This window comes from Bicyclus anynana, chromosome 15 (genome assembly GCF_947172395.1).
Source record: "Bicyclus anynana chromosome 15, ilBicAnyn1.1, whole genome shotgun sequence".
Classification (NCBI taxonomy): Eukaryota; Metazoa; Arthropoda; class Insecta; order Lepidoptera; family Nymphalidae; genus Bicyclus; species Bicyclus anynana.
Genome location: NC_069097.1, coordinates 13311629 through 13328042, shown reverse-complemented (window position 1 = coordinate 13328042; position 16414 = coordinate 13311629). Strand labels below are relative to the sequence as shown.

The following is a 16414-nucleotide window of genomic DNA, read 5'->3' as shown; positions in this document are numbered from 1 at the left end:
TTTGTATTTTTTATATATATTTAATTATCAAATACGAATCAATATGTTGTTGTATCTAGGCCGAGTTCATATCCACTGGGCTATCACGGCACGGTAAAGAAAAAAAAAAAATCCCATTTTTGTTTTGTTGTCCTCACCCAGGATTCGTACCCTGGACCCCATAGTCCGTAGCAAAACTAGCTAGCCAAATATAAAACTAAATTCATAACAAAAAACTAAGTAAGTAAATAAATCTAAAACTAGACTCATAACGTGGTTACTCTAGCGTATCGTCATTATACTAAGTTACCGACATTAGGCGGTTGCCAGGCCACCTAAATAGCTGGACTATGAAATATTATTATACCTCTTGTACAAACAAGTGTGTTTCTTGTGGTTTTCTGATAGTGTTCGTTCTGTTTTTGCGGTGGAGGAAAATTTCAAAATAATTGATGGAGTACGAATAGGTATGACTACATTGTAAGTTAGATTTAAGAAAGATTTTGATTCAATTCAAAATTCAAATTCAAAATTCATTTATTTCAAGTAGGCTCAGTTTACAAGCACTTTTGACACGTCAGTTGACTATTTGTAAAGATTCTACCACCGGTTCGGAAGGCAGGTTCTGCTGAGAAGATACCGGCAAGAAACTCAACAGTTGCTCTTTTGAAAAAGTCATACAGTTTTTTATGTTAGACTAATTGCCGCAATTTCGTCTGTGTGGAATTCACTTTTTCAAAATCCCGCGCAAACCATGGCCTTTTTCTAGACGAAAAGAAGCCTATGTGTTAATCCTGAAAATCTATTTTCTTTCCAAATTTCAGCCAAATTGCCGCAAAATTGACAAAGTTTCATACAAATTTTCATCCCCTATTTTTTCCCCTTGGGAGTAGAATTGTTCATAATCCTTTTTTAGTGGATACCTACGTCATAACATCTACCTGTATGCCAAATATCCTTCCAGTTGTTTGGGCTGTGTTCACAACGAAAGACGGAACGACGGAAGAATTTTCAGAAGAAAAGGGGATGCAAACTTACACTGTTTGACTGGTTTTAAATGTTAACTGTAATAATTGTACAAATTATCGGGGAAATAACTTGAAAACTAACTTGCTAACAAACAGTTGATCTCTCTGTAAGAAAGCAATTAAAGAGTTAAGCTTCTCCTTGGTTAAGTTTTAAGGAACCCTCGTAAGTTTATTTTAAGTTTTCGACTAATTATTATCCCTATTATCTAATAATATAAACCTGACGTTTCGATAGTGCTTGTAAACTAAGCCTCATTGAAATAAATGGATTTTGACTTTAGCTTTTACACTGAAAGCCAAAAAGTCTTTCAAAAATAGAATAACTATAACTGTACAAATTGAATGATTGGATAGAAGACGCTTCACGTCACCTCTCATCGTTAAAACAGTGTCTTGAGAACCAGCAGAGATACGCCGCCCGTTTCAATTCACCGCATGTTTTATTCATTAAAAAAAAAGAACACATTCCAATAAATGAATTTAATTTGACGTCTCACTCACTAATAGATTTATATGCACTGTGAGGCAGTTTGCATACATTTGTTTCCGAAATAGCATCACGTAGGCGTTACGTTTTACGATTAGCATACAGATGGCGGTGTGGGCTCAATTCTTGCTTTTTAGAAAGTTGTAATAATATTTATTATGACAGCCGTAATGCCGACTGGTCTATGATTTATTTAAATGGCTCCTTGTACGGGCTATAACTACACTTAGATAGTTAGCTGGTGAACGATAAAAATGAGCTATATCATTCACTCGCTCACTGTATTCCGCCATTTTAGAAATTGTGATAATAGCTAGGTAAATTACATCAACCCTAGTTGATATATTTCCTTAAAGAGTTAGGGAACGATGTTTATTTCTAGAAATAAGTAGTAGTGTATGATTTTATAAAAAAATCGTATGATTTATTTGTAAGGTCCCTTGTACGGGCTATAACTACACTTAGATAGTTAGCGGGTGAATGATAAAAAGGACCTATATCATTCACTCGCTCACTGTATTCCGCCATTTTAGAAATTGTGATAATAGCTAGGTAAGTTACATCAACTCTAGTTCATATTTATCCTTAATGAGTTAGGGAACAATATTTATTTCTATAAAGCAGTAGTTTATGATTGAAAAAAAAATCGTATGATTTATTTTTGTGACCGGGCTATAACTACACTTAGATAGTTAGCTGGTGAACGATAAAAATGAGCTATATCATTCACTCGCTCACTGTATTCCGCCATTTTAGAAATTGTGATAATAGCTAGGTAAATTACATAAACTCTAGTTCACATTTTTCCTTAATGAGTTAGGGAACGATATTTATTTCTAGAAAGTAGTAGTGTATGATTTAAAAAAAATAGCATGATTTATTTGTAAGGCCCTTTGTACGGGCTATAACTACACTTAGATAGTTAGCGGGTGAACGATAAAAATGAGCTATATCATTCACTCGCTCACTGTATTCCGCCATTTTAGAAATTGTGATAGCTAGGTAATTTACATCAACTCTAGTTCACATTTTTCCTTAATGAGTTAGGGAACAATATTTATTTCTAGAAAGTAGTGTATGATTTTTTTTAACAAAATCGTATGATTTATTTTTATGCCCCCTTGTACGGGCTATAATTACACTTATACAGTTAGCGGGTGAACGATAAAAATGAGCTATATCATTCACTCGCTCACTGTATTCCGCCATTTTAGAAATTGTGATAGCTAGGTAATTTACATCAACTCTAGTTCACATTTTTCCTTAATGAGTTAGGGAACAATATTTATTTCTAGAAAGTAGTGTATGATTTTTTTTAACAAAATCGTATGATTTATTTTTATGCCCCCTTGTACGGGCTATAATTACACTTATACAGTTAGCGGGTGAACGATAAAAATGAGCTATATCATTCACTCGCTCACTGTATTCCGCCATTTTAGAAATTGTGATAATAGCTAGGTTAAATTATATCAACTCTAGTTCATATTTTTCCTTAATGAGTTAGGGAACGATGTTTATTTCTATAAAGTAGTAGTGTATGATTTAAAAAAAATCGTATGATTTGTTTTTATGACCCCTTGTACGGGCTATAACTACACTTAGATAGTTAGCGGGTGAACGATAAAAATGAGCTATATCATTCACTCGCTCACTGTATTCCGCCATTTTAGAAATTGTGATAATAGCTAGGTAAATTACATCAACCCTAGTTGATATGTCCTTAAAGAGTTAGGAAACGATGTTTATTTCTAGAGAACAGAAGTTAATGATTTTATGATTTATTTCTGTGTTGCCATGTACGGGCTTTATCTACTAGGAAATGTCTTTAATAATAATTGGTAACTAATATTTTTTTCAATCGCTACGTTTGACAAGGGATTTGTTAGCGTGATGTTATGAAACAGTGAAAATATAGACCATCATGGCTGACAGTGTTTTGTCACGTATTGTCAAAAAAAAAAAAAATTAGTTTTTTCATCTAATCACGTTTGAAAAATATGATATTTTTTTTTTCAATTTAGTAGAACTATAATAAACAAGAACCATTTAAAAGAGCTGTCAACTAGCCTATTATTACATTACTAAGCCCTAAGCCCACCAACCCTTAATGCGGGTTGGTGGGCTTAGGGCTGCGTATTGAACCTTAGCTACATATCCCGTCTCCTATAGGGTAGGCCTGCACTGTAGTGGCCAGTGGCGTGGACTTCATAGATGCAAAAATCCACTGCATACCCTAAAGGCTTGATACAAACCTATGTTGTCCCACAGAATACGTAGTTTGACAAGGAATTTTCAAATTTTTGCTTTTATAGTGTATACCCTAGTTAAAAACCTTTAAAATTCAAAATTCATTTATTTCAAGTAGGCTCAGTTTACAAGCACTTTTGATACGTTAGTTGACTATTTGTAAAGATTCTACTACCGGTTCGAAAGGCAGGTCTGCTGAGAAGAAACCGGCAAGAAACTCACCATTACTCTTTTTAAAAAATCATACAATAGTATAATTTACAATTGATGACAACATTACAATTTCTTATAGTTTTACTTCCTGTGTGAAGGTGGAATCTGATCCAATGGCCTCCAAGCATCTTTATCATTAAGGAACTCATCAATGTTGTAGTACCCTCGACTAAGTAAATGTTTATCTATGTTCCTCAATCCCTGAGATAAAATTCAAAATTTATTTATTTCAAGGCTTAGTTTACAAGCTTTTGAAACGTCAAGTTATGTCATGATTTAATGATGGTAAGTAAAGTCGAAAACTTATAATTAAAATAGCGAGGGTGGTCCGAGAAGAGCCCATAATAAACTCAGCTAAAGTTTATATATTTTTTTATTTACCACCATTATACTAAATCATCCAGAACTAAGTACATAATCGTATCATCATTATCAACCCATATTCGGCACACTGCTGAGCTCGAAAATCCTCTCAGAATGAGAGGGGTTAGGCCAATAGTCCACCACGCTGGCCTAATGCGGATTGGTAGACTTCACACACGCAGAGAATTAAGATAATTCTCTAGTATGCAGGTTTCTTCACGATGTTTTTCCTTCACCGTTTGAGACACGTGATATTTAATTTCTTAAATGCACACAACTGAAAAGTTGGAGGTGCATACCTCGGACTGGATTCGAACCCACACCCTCCGGAATCGGAGGCAGAGGTCATTTCCACTGGGCTATCACGGCTCCACACACACACACACAATCGTATAGTGCAGTGCAACACCAAGGTAATAATGTGTAAGGTAAAAATCTGGTTTCTAATGTTAAAATAATCGAACCTTGCCATTAGAGCATGCAGCCTGGGACATTCTAAAAGTGTATCTGACAAAAGGGAATTACACTTCAAAAAAGAGCAATTCGAGCAATATATCAACTAAAATCACGCGAGTCCCTTCGTCAAAAGTTTAAAGAAATAGGCATTTTAACAGTAGCCTGTCAGTATATATATAACAGTATAGTTTATGTGAGACAAAATATTAATTTGTACAAACGAAAAGGAGATCTAAACCCACGTCTTACTAGACACGGGCATAAGTTAGTTATTTCTGCATATCGTCTCCAAAGAGTTAAAAAATCTTTTGTGGGTTTGGGTGTACTCTTCTATAACAAGATCCCCAATACTGTGATGGACTTGTCAATGCACATCTTTAACCAATGTGTTAAAAACATTTACTTAGTCGAGGTTACTACACTATTGATGAGTTCCTTAACGACAAAGGTGCTTGGAGGCCATTGGATCAGCTTCCACCTTCACACAGGAAATAAAACTATAAGAAATTGTAATTTAATTGTTATCAAATGTAAATTGTAATACTGTATGACTTTTTCAAAAGAGCAACTGTTGAGTTTCTTGCCGGTATCTTCTCAGCAGAACCTGCCTTCCGAACCGGTGGTAGAATCTTTACAAATAGTCAACTGACGTGTCAAAAGTGCTTGTAAACTGAGCCTACTTGAAATAAATGAATTTTTGATTTTGAATTTTGACACAAAAAAGTACATAAGTAGGAGAATTTCTGAAAAATTAATTCCATTCAGCATGCTATGTGAGTCATTAAACATTAGTAGGTAAGTATTTAAACATAACATAAAGTTGTTGTTGTTGTTTTAATGATATACCTACGGAATACTAAAGCTGAAGACTCCAAAACTGGTAGGGTTCAACGTTCTTTACTCATTAGTTTTTGATCACATCACCACGATGCCAGAACGCAGTAACCAGTCGCATTCAACCAAAAGAAAGTGGACTCTACTTTCACGGTATACGGTTTACAATCCAACGCAGTCGTCGACTAGAGATTTTTTTCATTTTACGGTCACACAACTGGTTCTCTACTTTAAGACGGTCGAAATGATAAAATTCCTTAGTTGGGTAGCCATAGATTAGGAAATTTTTCTAAGCTATAAGTTTGAGATGTTTATAGGCAACGCCCGGGGCCGGTTCTTTCGGCCATTAAGTACCGATAATTTTCGGTTGGACGTTGAAAAGGAATGTATGGAAGCCGGCGGTTAATCTTCTCGGCGTTTTAAAATATTGGACGGACGATCTAGTGGATTGGATAGCCAATAAATAATGTATTATGAAATATCTCTCGATGAGGCCTTACATCATTTATGGTGCGTTTGGATGTAAATGGGAATACGTTTAGTATAATATTCAATATACTAACTATTGGAAAATGGATATAAGAGGCTTAAAGAATTTTGTATGATATTGCACTTGAAAAGGTTCAAGCGTGGCTTAACTATAAGTGTTTAACGTGTTTTTTTGGGGCTTAAGCCAGTAAATTTTACGGTTTAAGTTAAATAAATAAAGATTACTTTAAATTATTGTGTGGTTATAGTTTAGTTCAATCGACAGAAAATAAGAGGGAGACTAAATAAGAGATGGTTGAAGTGAAAGAAAGAAGAAAAGTGTGTAAAAGTGTAAAAGTGAGGTGTTGGCTTATGAGTTATGACAAAGAAGAATGGAGAAAGAGGAAGTAATATTGTGCCGACTCCACTTAAGTGGAATAAGGAAAAGCCAATGATATTATTAAAAATTCTAGTGTATTTTAGTGTTAATAAAATTTAAATGATTTATTATTTCCTCTTGTTAATGTCACTATTACTCACACGCTTATTTTGTATAAATTCAAATCATTGACCTAATGATTAGTAGAAAAAGCTCATTAGAAATCAATAAATCTGTAAACTTTAATGGCAACAAAACAAAAACTTTAACTTTGTCTATTAGTTATTATTAGTTGTCTAGTAAGCAATACGTATAAAGTTGGGCTAGCAACCAATCGCAAGTAAGCTAACGGCGACAAACAGAGTTTTTAGGAGTTTATATACAGGATGCTAGGGAATATTTCCCATAACTCTGGTATTATATTCTTTTCCGAAAATTAATTTCAAGAAATATTTGTGTTCTAAAATTAATATTTTCGGGGTAAATAATATTTCTTTTGCAAATAGATCTTAAAATGTGCCTCCGTGGCGCAGTGGTATGCGCGGTGGATTTAATGACGGAGGTCCTGGGTTCGATCCCCGGCTGGGCCGATTAAGGTTTTCTTAATTGGTCCAGGTCTAGCTGGTGGGAGGCTTCGGCCGTGGCTAGTTACCACCCTACCGACAAAGACGTACCGCCAAGCGATTTAGCGTTCCGGTACGATGTCGTGTAGAAACCGAAAGGAGTGTGGATTTTCATCTTCCTCCTAACAAGTTAGTCTGCTTCCATCTTAGATTACATCATCACTTACTAACTTGTAAAGAATAAAAAAAAAATACTTAATAACAAAACACTGTCAAGTCTGGTCCGTCCTGCATCAGTCCAACCGATCATATTGCACATTAGTATGTGCGGTGCAAGTTACGAATGTTTCCGTGAGAGAATGTCCCGGACGGTAAGATCTCCCATTTGCATTGAATAGATATAAAAATAAATTATTCCGGGGACGCGAAACGATTGAGTTTTGGTCCATTGATATACCTGCGCAAGAAGCAGCGAGTGGAATCCTTGAATCTATAAGCTTTTAAAGTCAACGAATTAAAAAAATAAGAAATGTCAAAATGTTATTAAAGTAGAACGCAATGGTAACCTACATTATAATAAAACTAGCGGACGCATGCGACGTTAGACGGACGGACTTTTAGGAACCATGGAATTTTCCGGGATAAAAGGTAGCCTATGTGTTAATCCAGGCTATAATGTATATCAATACCAAATTTCAGCTAATTTGGTTATGTAGTCGAGGCGTGAAAGAGTAACAAACATTCTTATCATCAAAATCATCAGTTTTCGCAAATCTCGGGATTTTTTCGGGATAAACAGTAGCCTATGTGTTAGTTAATCCAGAGTATAATTTATTTCTATTCCAAATTTCAGCCAAATCGCTTAAGTAGTAGCGGCGTTAAAGAGTAACAAACATTCAAACATACATCCAAACATACACATTTTTTTTTTAATTTTTCACACAAACTTTCGCGTTTAAAATAAAAATATTCATCAATATTGATAATATCCTTACTAATTGCTATTAACCTAATATAACCTATTGTTATAAACAATAAACAAAAGCTACATTTTATCCCCGTAAAATCATAGTTACTTGATTTATGACAAACAAAAAACCACTCAACCGAAGTCGCAGGCATCCGTTAGTTTTTTATAAAAATAAAAAGTGTGTCAGCTCCGACGCACGAATGGAGTTTACTCTTTTCAATAGCAACGCCTGAAAAGTGAAAGGTGCGCAACCGAGGTGCAGCGCTGCGTGCGCGCCCGCCAACAGCGTGCACGTGCGTGCGGACGCGCTAGGCATGTGCACGCTATGGCGGCTACGTACGGTGAAAGGTGCGCAGAATAGGTTGGTAGGTAGTTCAGTTGGTTTTACCCCTCGGATTTTTCTCATACCGGGCGCCTTATATATAAAAAATCGATTCTTAAGGAATAAACTCCAAAAAAATTCAAAGGTAAGTAACCAAAATGTCTATACAAGTGTTTATTGTCTGCGCTTCAATTAGTTGCAGCTTGCAAATTGTTCAAATTCACACATCAGTTCATAAGGGTCAATACACACTAGTCGTACCTTAATCGGCATTAGGTTACAGTGATAGCGTTTTATAACGCTCCGTCTTTGGTCCAATGGTTAGCCATAACCATAGATCATGTACATCTTCACACAGTTATTGTTGACGACCCTGGCCTCGAAATTATAGACGGATATATATGTATACCTAAGACACACAGTGTCTAGTTAGGTAGATTCAATTTCGAGAAAGAGGTGAACTGCCGAATCCTGCTCGGTTGGGCAGCGTTCGGGAAACTCCGCGACATTTTTACGTTAAAAATTTCTCAGTGACAGAAGACGAAAGTCTTCGAACAGTGCGTGTTGCCAGTGATGATCTATGGATCCGAGACTTGGACGCTGACTATCTGACTGATCTTCTCTGCGTGATCGAATCAGAAATGAGGAGATCCGCAGACGAACCAAAGACACTCACATAGTTCAGTGAGACGCGAAGCTGAAATGGCATTGGGCAGTTCGTAGAACCGATGGACGTTGGGGTCCCCAGGTGCTGGAATGGCAACCCCGCACTAGAAAACGCAGTGTTGGTCGACTTATCGTATATTTAAAAGAACCATTGGAATTCGGGGTTAGAGTTACTATGTAAAGGTAAAAGAAAGAACAGTTTTGACCACTAAGTTGAGTCAAAGTCATGTCAAAGTTCATTTATTTCAATAAGGCTTAGTTAATAAATAAATAAAATAAAAAGCCTTTTATTTCGCACATAAGTAAATGATACATAGTGAACTTATAGTTGATAATATGTAGATCTAGGTTAATAAAATTGTACATTACAATTTTGTTACAAAACGAAAAAAATTACAATTTTTAAGTTTTCGTACATTCCGAAGTAGATTACTTTAACATACACAAAGTTTTTAAAAAATAGTGCGAATCCCTCTATTTGAGGGTGAAGAGAATACTAGTCATTTCTGGAGGAGGTCCAGAGATGACCAGCAGTCTCTATCTGTTTTTTTTTTTCTCCACTTTTTCTTAATCTTATGTTTCTTATCTTAGATAATAATAATATAATTGGTCAAAAAGTTAAGAGGGTTCCAAACTCGCACTGGTTGTTTAGAAAATATCAAACAAGTCGCTTTAAGTAACTAATCAGGAACTAATGAATGAATGAATGAAATAATAAACTTTTATTGTACCCCACACCTTAGAAGAGTGAACCTTTTTTGTCTGCATTCTAATTAGTTGCAATTAGCGAATTGCTCAAATTTACACATAGTAAATGAGGTGATACAGGGTCAATACTCATGCATACGCCTCAGTGAGAGCGTTTTGAATCGCGACAGCGGAAGCGAGCCCTGACATACAGGCAGGGCCGGCGAATGGAGCAGTCGCTCCAGGCGCCAAATCCTAGAGAGCGCCCAAATGATAATCCTAGTCAACCGTAGATGGTACTGCGCCTGATTTTCAATTGGTCACCCCACAGGTCGAGATCTTCGCGTTCCATTCTTACTTTACACTCATGATTTGGTATAGTGTAGTATATAACGAGTGTCAATTCATTGTGTCATCAGTAATAAACTAGCTACCGAGCAAGACTGTCTTTCACTCGCACCTTACCGATATACCAACTGGCGACGAGTCGTGTACATACCCGCGTTTAAAATAAAAAAATAAAAAATGAGTTCTTATCTCGGAAACTTAGCTTCTTTTGACTATAAAATTAATGAGTGGGAAGTGTTTCACAGTAAATTAACACAGTTTATAAAGTTAAATAAAATCTCTGATGATAGTCAAAGTGCAGTGTTATTGACACATCTCTCGGATGACTCATATCGGTTAATTCGAAATTTGGTGCACCCAAAGAAGCTCGAAGTATGTAGTTATACTGAGCTGGTAGAAGCGCTAAACCAGCATTTTACGCCAAAAAGGTCGACCTTCGCAGACAGGGCAAAATTCTACGAAGCAAGCAGATCGGACGGTGAGAGTATCGAAGAATGGGCGGCACGGCTAAGAGGGTTGGCCGTATATTGTGACTTCGGTGCTGAGCTGGACACGCTCCTGCGCGACCGTTTCGTTCTGGGCTTCCGAGCAGGGCCGGAGCGTGATAAACTCTTCGAATGTGATTCGAAAACCTTGACATTCGGACAAGCCTTGGAAGTGGCACAGAAGACGGCTTGTGCGCGACAGGCGCGCGTCGTCGTGAAAGAGGAGCCAGTATTTCGCGTCGGTGAGCAGCGGAAGGCTGGCCACGGCCAGGCTCAGGCCAAGCCGAGTCGATCGGAGGATAGATCGAGTGTAATGCAGCGCTGTAGTGTGTGCGGGTTGCGATCCCATAGTGCCGATAAGTGCAGGTTCCGTAACCTGAAGTGCAGATCCTGTGGGGGAGGGCATTTAGTAAATGTGCAAAAATAAATCTAATGTGCATAACATCGGTGCACAATCGGAAGGGTGTGCCCAAGACCCTCTTGCAGGGAGGGATTGCAGGGAGTGTGACCTTTTTAACATGAGGTACGTAGACTATAAGCCCATATTATTAACAGTAAACGTGAACAATACTCAGTTACATATGGAATTAGACTCTGGTTCGGGTGTATCTGTGTTATCAGAGAATTTTTATTTAAAATATTTTAAGAATTCTAAACTACATAATGGTGATCTGCGAATGTGCGTATATACTGGTCATAAAATTACACCTTTAGGATATTTTATTAGTGAAATTACGTATAATAATAAAACAAATAAAATTAAATTTTATATTATTAAAAACGGGGGCCCCCCGTTACTAGGTCGTGATTTTATGGCTAAGTTTGGAATTTCTTTTGTATCGTCTAATAATAATAATTTAATTTGTAAAAGTAGGCCTACTGAAGATGTGCAGCGGTTGTTAAGTCAATACCCAGAGATTTGGAAGGATGATTTAGGATGTTTTAATAAGTTTGAAGTTGAATTGCACTTAAAAGATGATGCGAAACCGAAGTTTTTTAAGCCACGATCCGTTCCTTTCGCATTGAGAGACCAAGTTAACGCGGAACTCGATAGATTAGTTAAATTAGGAATTCTCAAGCCTGTTAACCACTCAGAGTATGCTACCCCGATAGTTCCAGTGCTAAAAGAAAACGGGAAATTAAGAATTGCTGGAGATTATTCGTGTACATTAAATAAAGACCTAAAGATAGATAAATACCCCTTACCTAGGATCGAGGAGGTTTTTTCTAGACTAGGAGGGGGAGAGTGTTATTCGAAAATTGACCTAAGTAATGCTTATAATCAATTTAAATTATCGGAGTCATCTCAAAACCTTACGACTATCAATTCTGAAAAAGGGATGTTCGCTTATACCCGTCTGGTTTACGGGCTAGCTAATGCCCCAGCAATATTCCAGAGAGCGATGGAAACATTATTAGCAGGGCTGGATGGAGTTAGCGTCTGGCTAGATGATGTTTGTATAACTGGACCAACAAGGGAAATTCATATGTCTAGACTTCATTCGGTTTTAAGTAGATTGCAAGACGCAGGTTTACGTTTGCAAAAAGACAAATGCGTTTTTTTCAAAAATAATGTGACGTACTTAGGGTACGTGATAGATAAGACAGGGTTAAAAACATGTCCTACGAAAGTCGAAGCGATACTCAAAGCGCCCGCGCCCGCGAACGTGCTCGGGGTCAAGCGTTTTTTGGGAGTCGTTAATTATTATAGGAAATTCATTCCGGGTGCGTCGGCGTTGCTAAGTCCACTGCATGAGTTATTACGCTCAGGCGCACAGTGGCATTGGAGCGAGCGGCAGCAAGCGGCATTCGAGAGCGTGAAGCGCGAGCTAGCTAGCGAGCGCGTCTTAGCACATTTCGACCCCGCCGCCCCCCTTCTCCTCACCGTGGATGCGGGGCCGTGTGGCTTGGGAGCAGTACTCGCTCACAGAGACGCCGAAGGCCGCGAGCGTCCTATTGCATTTGCGTCCCGTTCCTTAACGCAGAGCGAAAAGAACTATAGCCAAATACAGAAAGAGGCGACGGCTATAATTTTTGGTGTGAAATATTTTCATCAATATTTATATGGACGTCAGGAACCGTTTATACTGAAGACGGATCATAGGCCGTTACTATCTATTTTTGGTAAAAACAAAGGCATTTCTGTCACTGCAGCCTTACGTTTACAAAGATACGCAGTAATATTATCCGCTTATAATTATACAGTACAGTATATAGATGGCAAGAATAACCAAATCGCAGATTTCTTTTCTCGCTCACCCATATCGGTAACATTAGATAATGAACGAGAGGACGGTTACGCTAAATATTTCTTATTCTTCGAGTCGAACGCGGAACCGGTATTGTTCAGTGATATTAGACACGCGACCGCGGCGGACAAGGTACTGAAAACAGTAATGAAATACATGAGTAAAGGTTGGCCTAGGAAAATAAAGTGTAAATCAATATTGCCGTATTTCCTATGTAAAGGAGATCTAGAAGTGGTGGATGGCTGTTTATTACGGGGCCATAGAATAGTAATTCCGGTCGCCTACAGAGAAAGTATGTTAAAAGAACTACATTCATCTCATTTCGGCATAACAAAAACTAAAAATATGGCTCGCGGAAAAATGTGGTGGCCTCAGATCGACTCGCAAATCGAACGGATGGTGAACTCGTGTCAGACGTGCGCAGGCCTGCGCAGTGCGCCGCCGCGCGCGCCGCCGGCGCCGTGGCCTCGCCCGCCGGGGCCATGGCATCGAATCCACCTAGATTATTTTTCTATCGGCCAGTCAATTTATTTAATTGTCGTGGATGCATATTCTAAATGGTTAGAATGCATTTATATGGACCGGGGCACATCTACCGGTGCGCTTATTTTTAAGTTAAAAGAAATGTTCTCTAAATTTGGCGTTCCCGCTGTGCTAATCTCGGATAATGATGTTAAGATAAGTTCGGCGGAATTTCATAACTTTTGTAGAATGAACGGAATACAATATCTTACGTCACCGATCTATCATCCAGCTAGCAATGGACAGGCAGAGAACTCTGTAAAAACATGTAAAAAAATGATAAAATGCATTCTATCTGAAGGTAAATGCCAAAAACATGTCAATGAGAAACTCCTTAGTTTTCTTTTTAACTATAGAAATAGTGTACATTGCGCAACAGGGGCCACACCGGCTATGCTGATGATAGGTCGGAATTTAAGATCTAGATTGGATTTAATTTTACCGCCTAAGCAATTTGATAAACAAGACAAGCCAACATTAAATCAAAGTCGTAATTTTATTGTAGGTGAAACTGTTTGGGCTAAATGGTATATTGCGAAAAAAGGTATCTGGTGCGTGGGCGTAGTAAAAAAAATTATAGGATCGCGAATGTTACAAATTTACTTTGAAGATTATAAGACAAATTGTAACAGGCATATTGACCAGGTCAGAAAATATACTGGAAGTGATGTAAACTTAGATGATTGTCTACAAACGCCTCATAGTTCAGTTACGCCATTTTCACCGCATCCGTCAGTCCCCGCGCCGTCGCTTACTGAGCCACCGGCTTCTGGACCGGCATCTCCGCCCCCTCCTGACATTGCTGTGGTGGAGGAGAGGGACTTGCAGGTTCAGACAGGCAGTAGTCCTTCTGCCGCTGAAAATGAAGGACAAGACCTTACGGACCAAAGAGAAACGGTTGGCGAAAAAGGGGCGGAGCCTGGGGAAGACGGTGAAAACAAGTTGTACGTACCAGGTTCCGATTTAGTTAATGAGCCAATTAGTTCTGACAGTTCTAATCCCGATGTCTGGCGATCTACTCGTAGAAGAGTTAGAAAACGTATAGATTATAGGCAGTATTTTAAGTAAGTAAACAAAAAAAATACCCGTTGTGTATATATTGTTCCAGGTTTCCAAACTAGTGTTGGAGGGATGTAGTATATAACGAGTGTCAATTCATTGTGTCATCAGTAATAAACTAGCTACCGAGCAAGACTGTCTTTCACTCGCACCTTACCGATATACCATATAGGTATCTACATATTATTAGGAACAAACAGGAGAGGCGCCACAATTGGATCTCGCTCCATTTTAATTTTTTTTTTCTATGCTATATCGTACCTACCGGAACTCAAAATCTCTTGGCGGTTTCTATGCTATATCGTACCTACCGGAACTCAAAATTTCTTGGCGGTACGTCTTTGCCGGTAGTTTTGTAACTTGCCACGGCCGAAGCCTCCCACCAGCAAGACCTGGACTAATTAAGAAAACCTAAATCGGCATAGCCATTAACAAAACGGAGGTCCTGGGTTCGATTCCCAACCCAGGACCTCCGTTTTGTTAATCCACCGCGCATTTCACTGCGCCACAGAGGTACCACTGCGTCATCATCTACGACTAGCATAACCTCGCGGTTTCACCCGCGTAGTTCCCATTCCCGTAGGATAAGGTAATAAAATGTAGCCTATGTTACTCCTTGATAATGTAGCTTGCCATTGTTAAAAGAATTTTTAAAATCGGTCCAGTAGTTTTTGAGTTTATTTGTTGCTTACAAAAATGCAAATCTTTCTTATTTATTATCTTAGTATATAATAATAATTAATCGTATAGTTAATTAACACAACACGTAATCTCAAAAAAAAGAATCAAGATATGTATTTATATTCAATCATATAAATAAAGAATCCAATTAATTTTTCAAATAAATTATATCTCTAATTCAGGCACCCTCGTCACAGTTTTATAACACAAAAGATAACGCATGTCCACAGTATCTAAAATAATTGGCTATAGACGAATTTAAATGCATGCCACTTCTAGCTATCTAAGTTAGACTCAAATATCAGATACAATTACAAGAACCGTCCACTTACAGACGATAGTCAATATCTCGATGGATATAATAGCTGTCTTATTCTAGTATCGTAAGACCAATATCTGTCCCGCTTACGTCTGACATTAACAGATTGTTTATCTGTCGTATCCTTAGACCATTAATAACAGAACTTGCCTCGCTAACCGTTACCCCTCTGGCAAAGATCAAAAATCTATGATCTAACGCGTTTATAAAAACTGTTGCTACAGAATCGATGTTTCATTGTTGTAATCGTTTTCGTCGTGTAAAGAGCTCCCTAAAAATGCCGGTTTGTGTAGTTAAATGGCATAAAAAACGGCCAAAAACTTGTAGTTTAGTAAAAGATGGAGTAACGTTACATTTGAAAGTATTTAAACCTCAATTTTATCAAATTTTTAATAAAAACAGTTTATAAAAAGAATCGATTCTTTTGACAAAACAGCCAAACATCGATCAGTAATCGAATATTCTATGTATTTAATCTGTGGATAGTCTAAGCAATCTGTTAGTATCAGGGCTATAGGCTATATATTATCTCCGTATTCCTACGGGAACGAGAACCACGTGGGTGAAACCGCGCGGCTAGTGTCTTATAAAATGGCTATTACGGTCTCCGTAGCGCAGTGGTGTAGTTGGATACAGGTGTCGATAAGGTGGTTACTAGCTACGGCCGAAGCCTCCCACCAGCCAGACCTGGACCAATTAAACAAACCTCAATCGGCCCATCCGGGGATCGAACCCAGGACCTCCGTCTTGTAAATCTACCGCGCATACCACTGCGCCACGGAGGCCGTCAAAATAAAATAGTTATGCATACCCTAATTAAAAGCTTTGCGCACGCCACTGATTGGGTCTTTGGGTTACAAGATGTTAGGCATGTTACTAGTAGACATACAACAAAAATGAGGTCAGTTTTGACATATGATCCTCGTTTTGGGTTGACTTGCGTTGAAGCATTCTCTTTTGTGGTCAATAGTCAATACAATATACTTCCTAATACAACTTAGTTTGACATATTTTGGTGTATAGTTACATGTCTTGTAATATACCTTTAGTTTAGATATTTCAAGAAATAATTACACGGATACATTA

The 16414-nt window shown here is 37.9% G+C and overlaps 1 protein-coding gene across 1 annotated transcript; it reads left to right on the top strand.

The window, feature by feature from the left end:
• Positions 1 to 10035: 10035 nt before the first annotated feature.
• On the top strand, positions 10036 to 14461 carry LOC128198793 (uncharacterized). Its single transcript, XM_052885841.1, has one exon. The coding sequence runs from the start codon at positions 10191 to 10193 to the stop codon at positions 10923 to 10925; it is 735 nt and encodes a 244-aa protein (XP_052741801.1). The 5' UTR covers positions 10036 to 10190; the 3' UTR covers positions 10926 to 14461.
• Positions 14462 to 16414: the final 1953 nt, after the last annotated feature.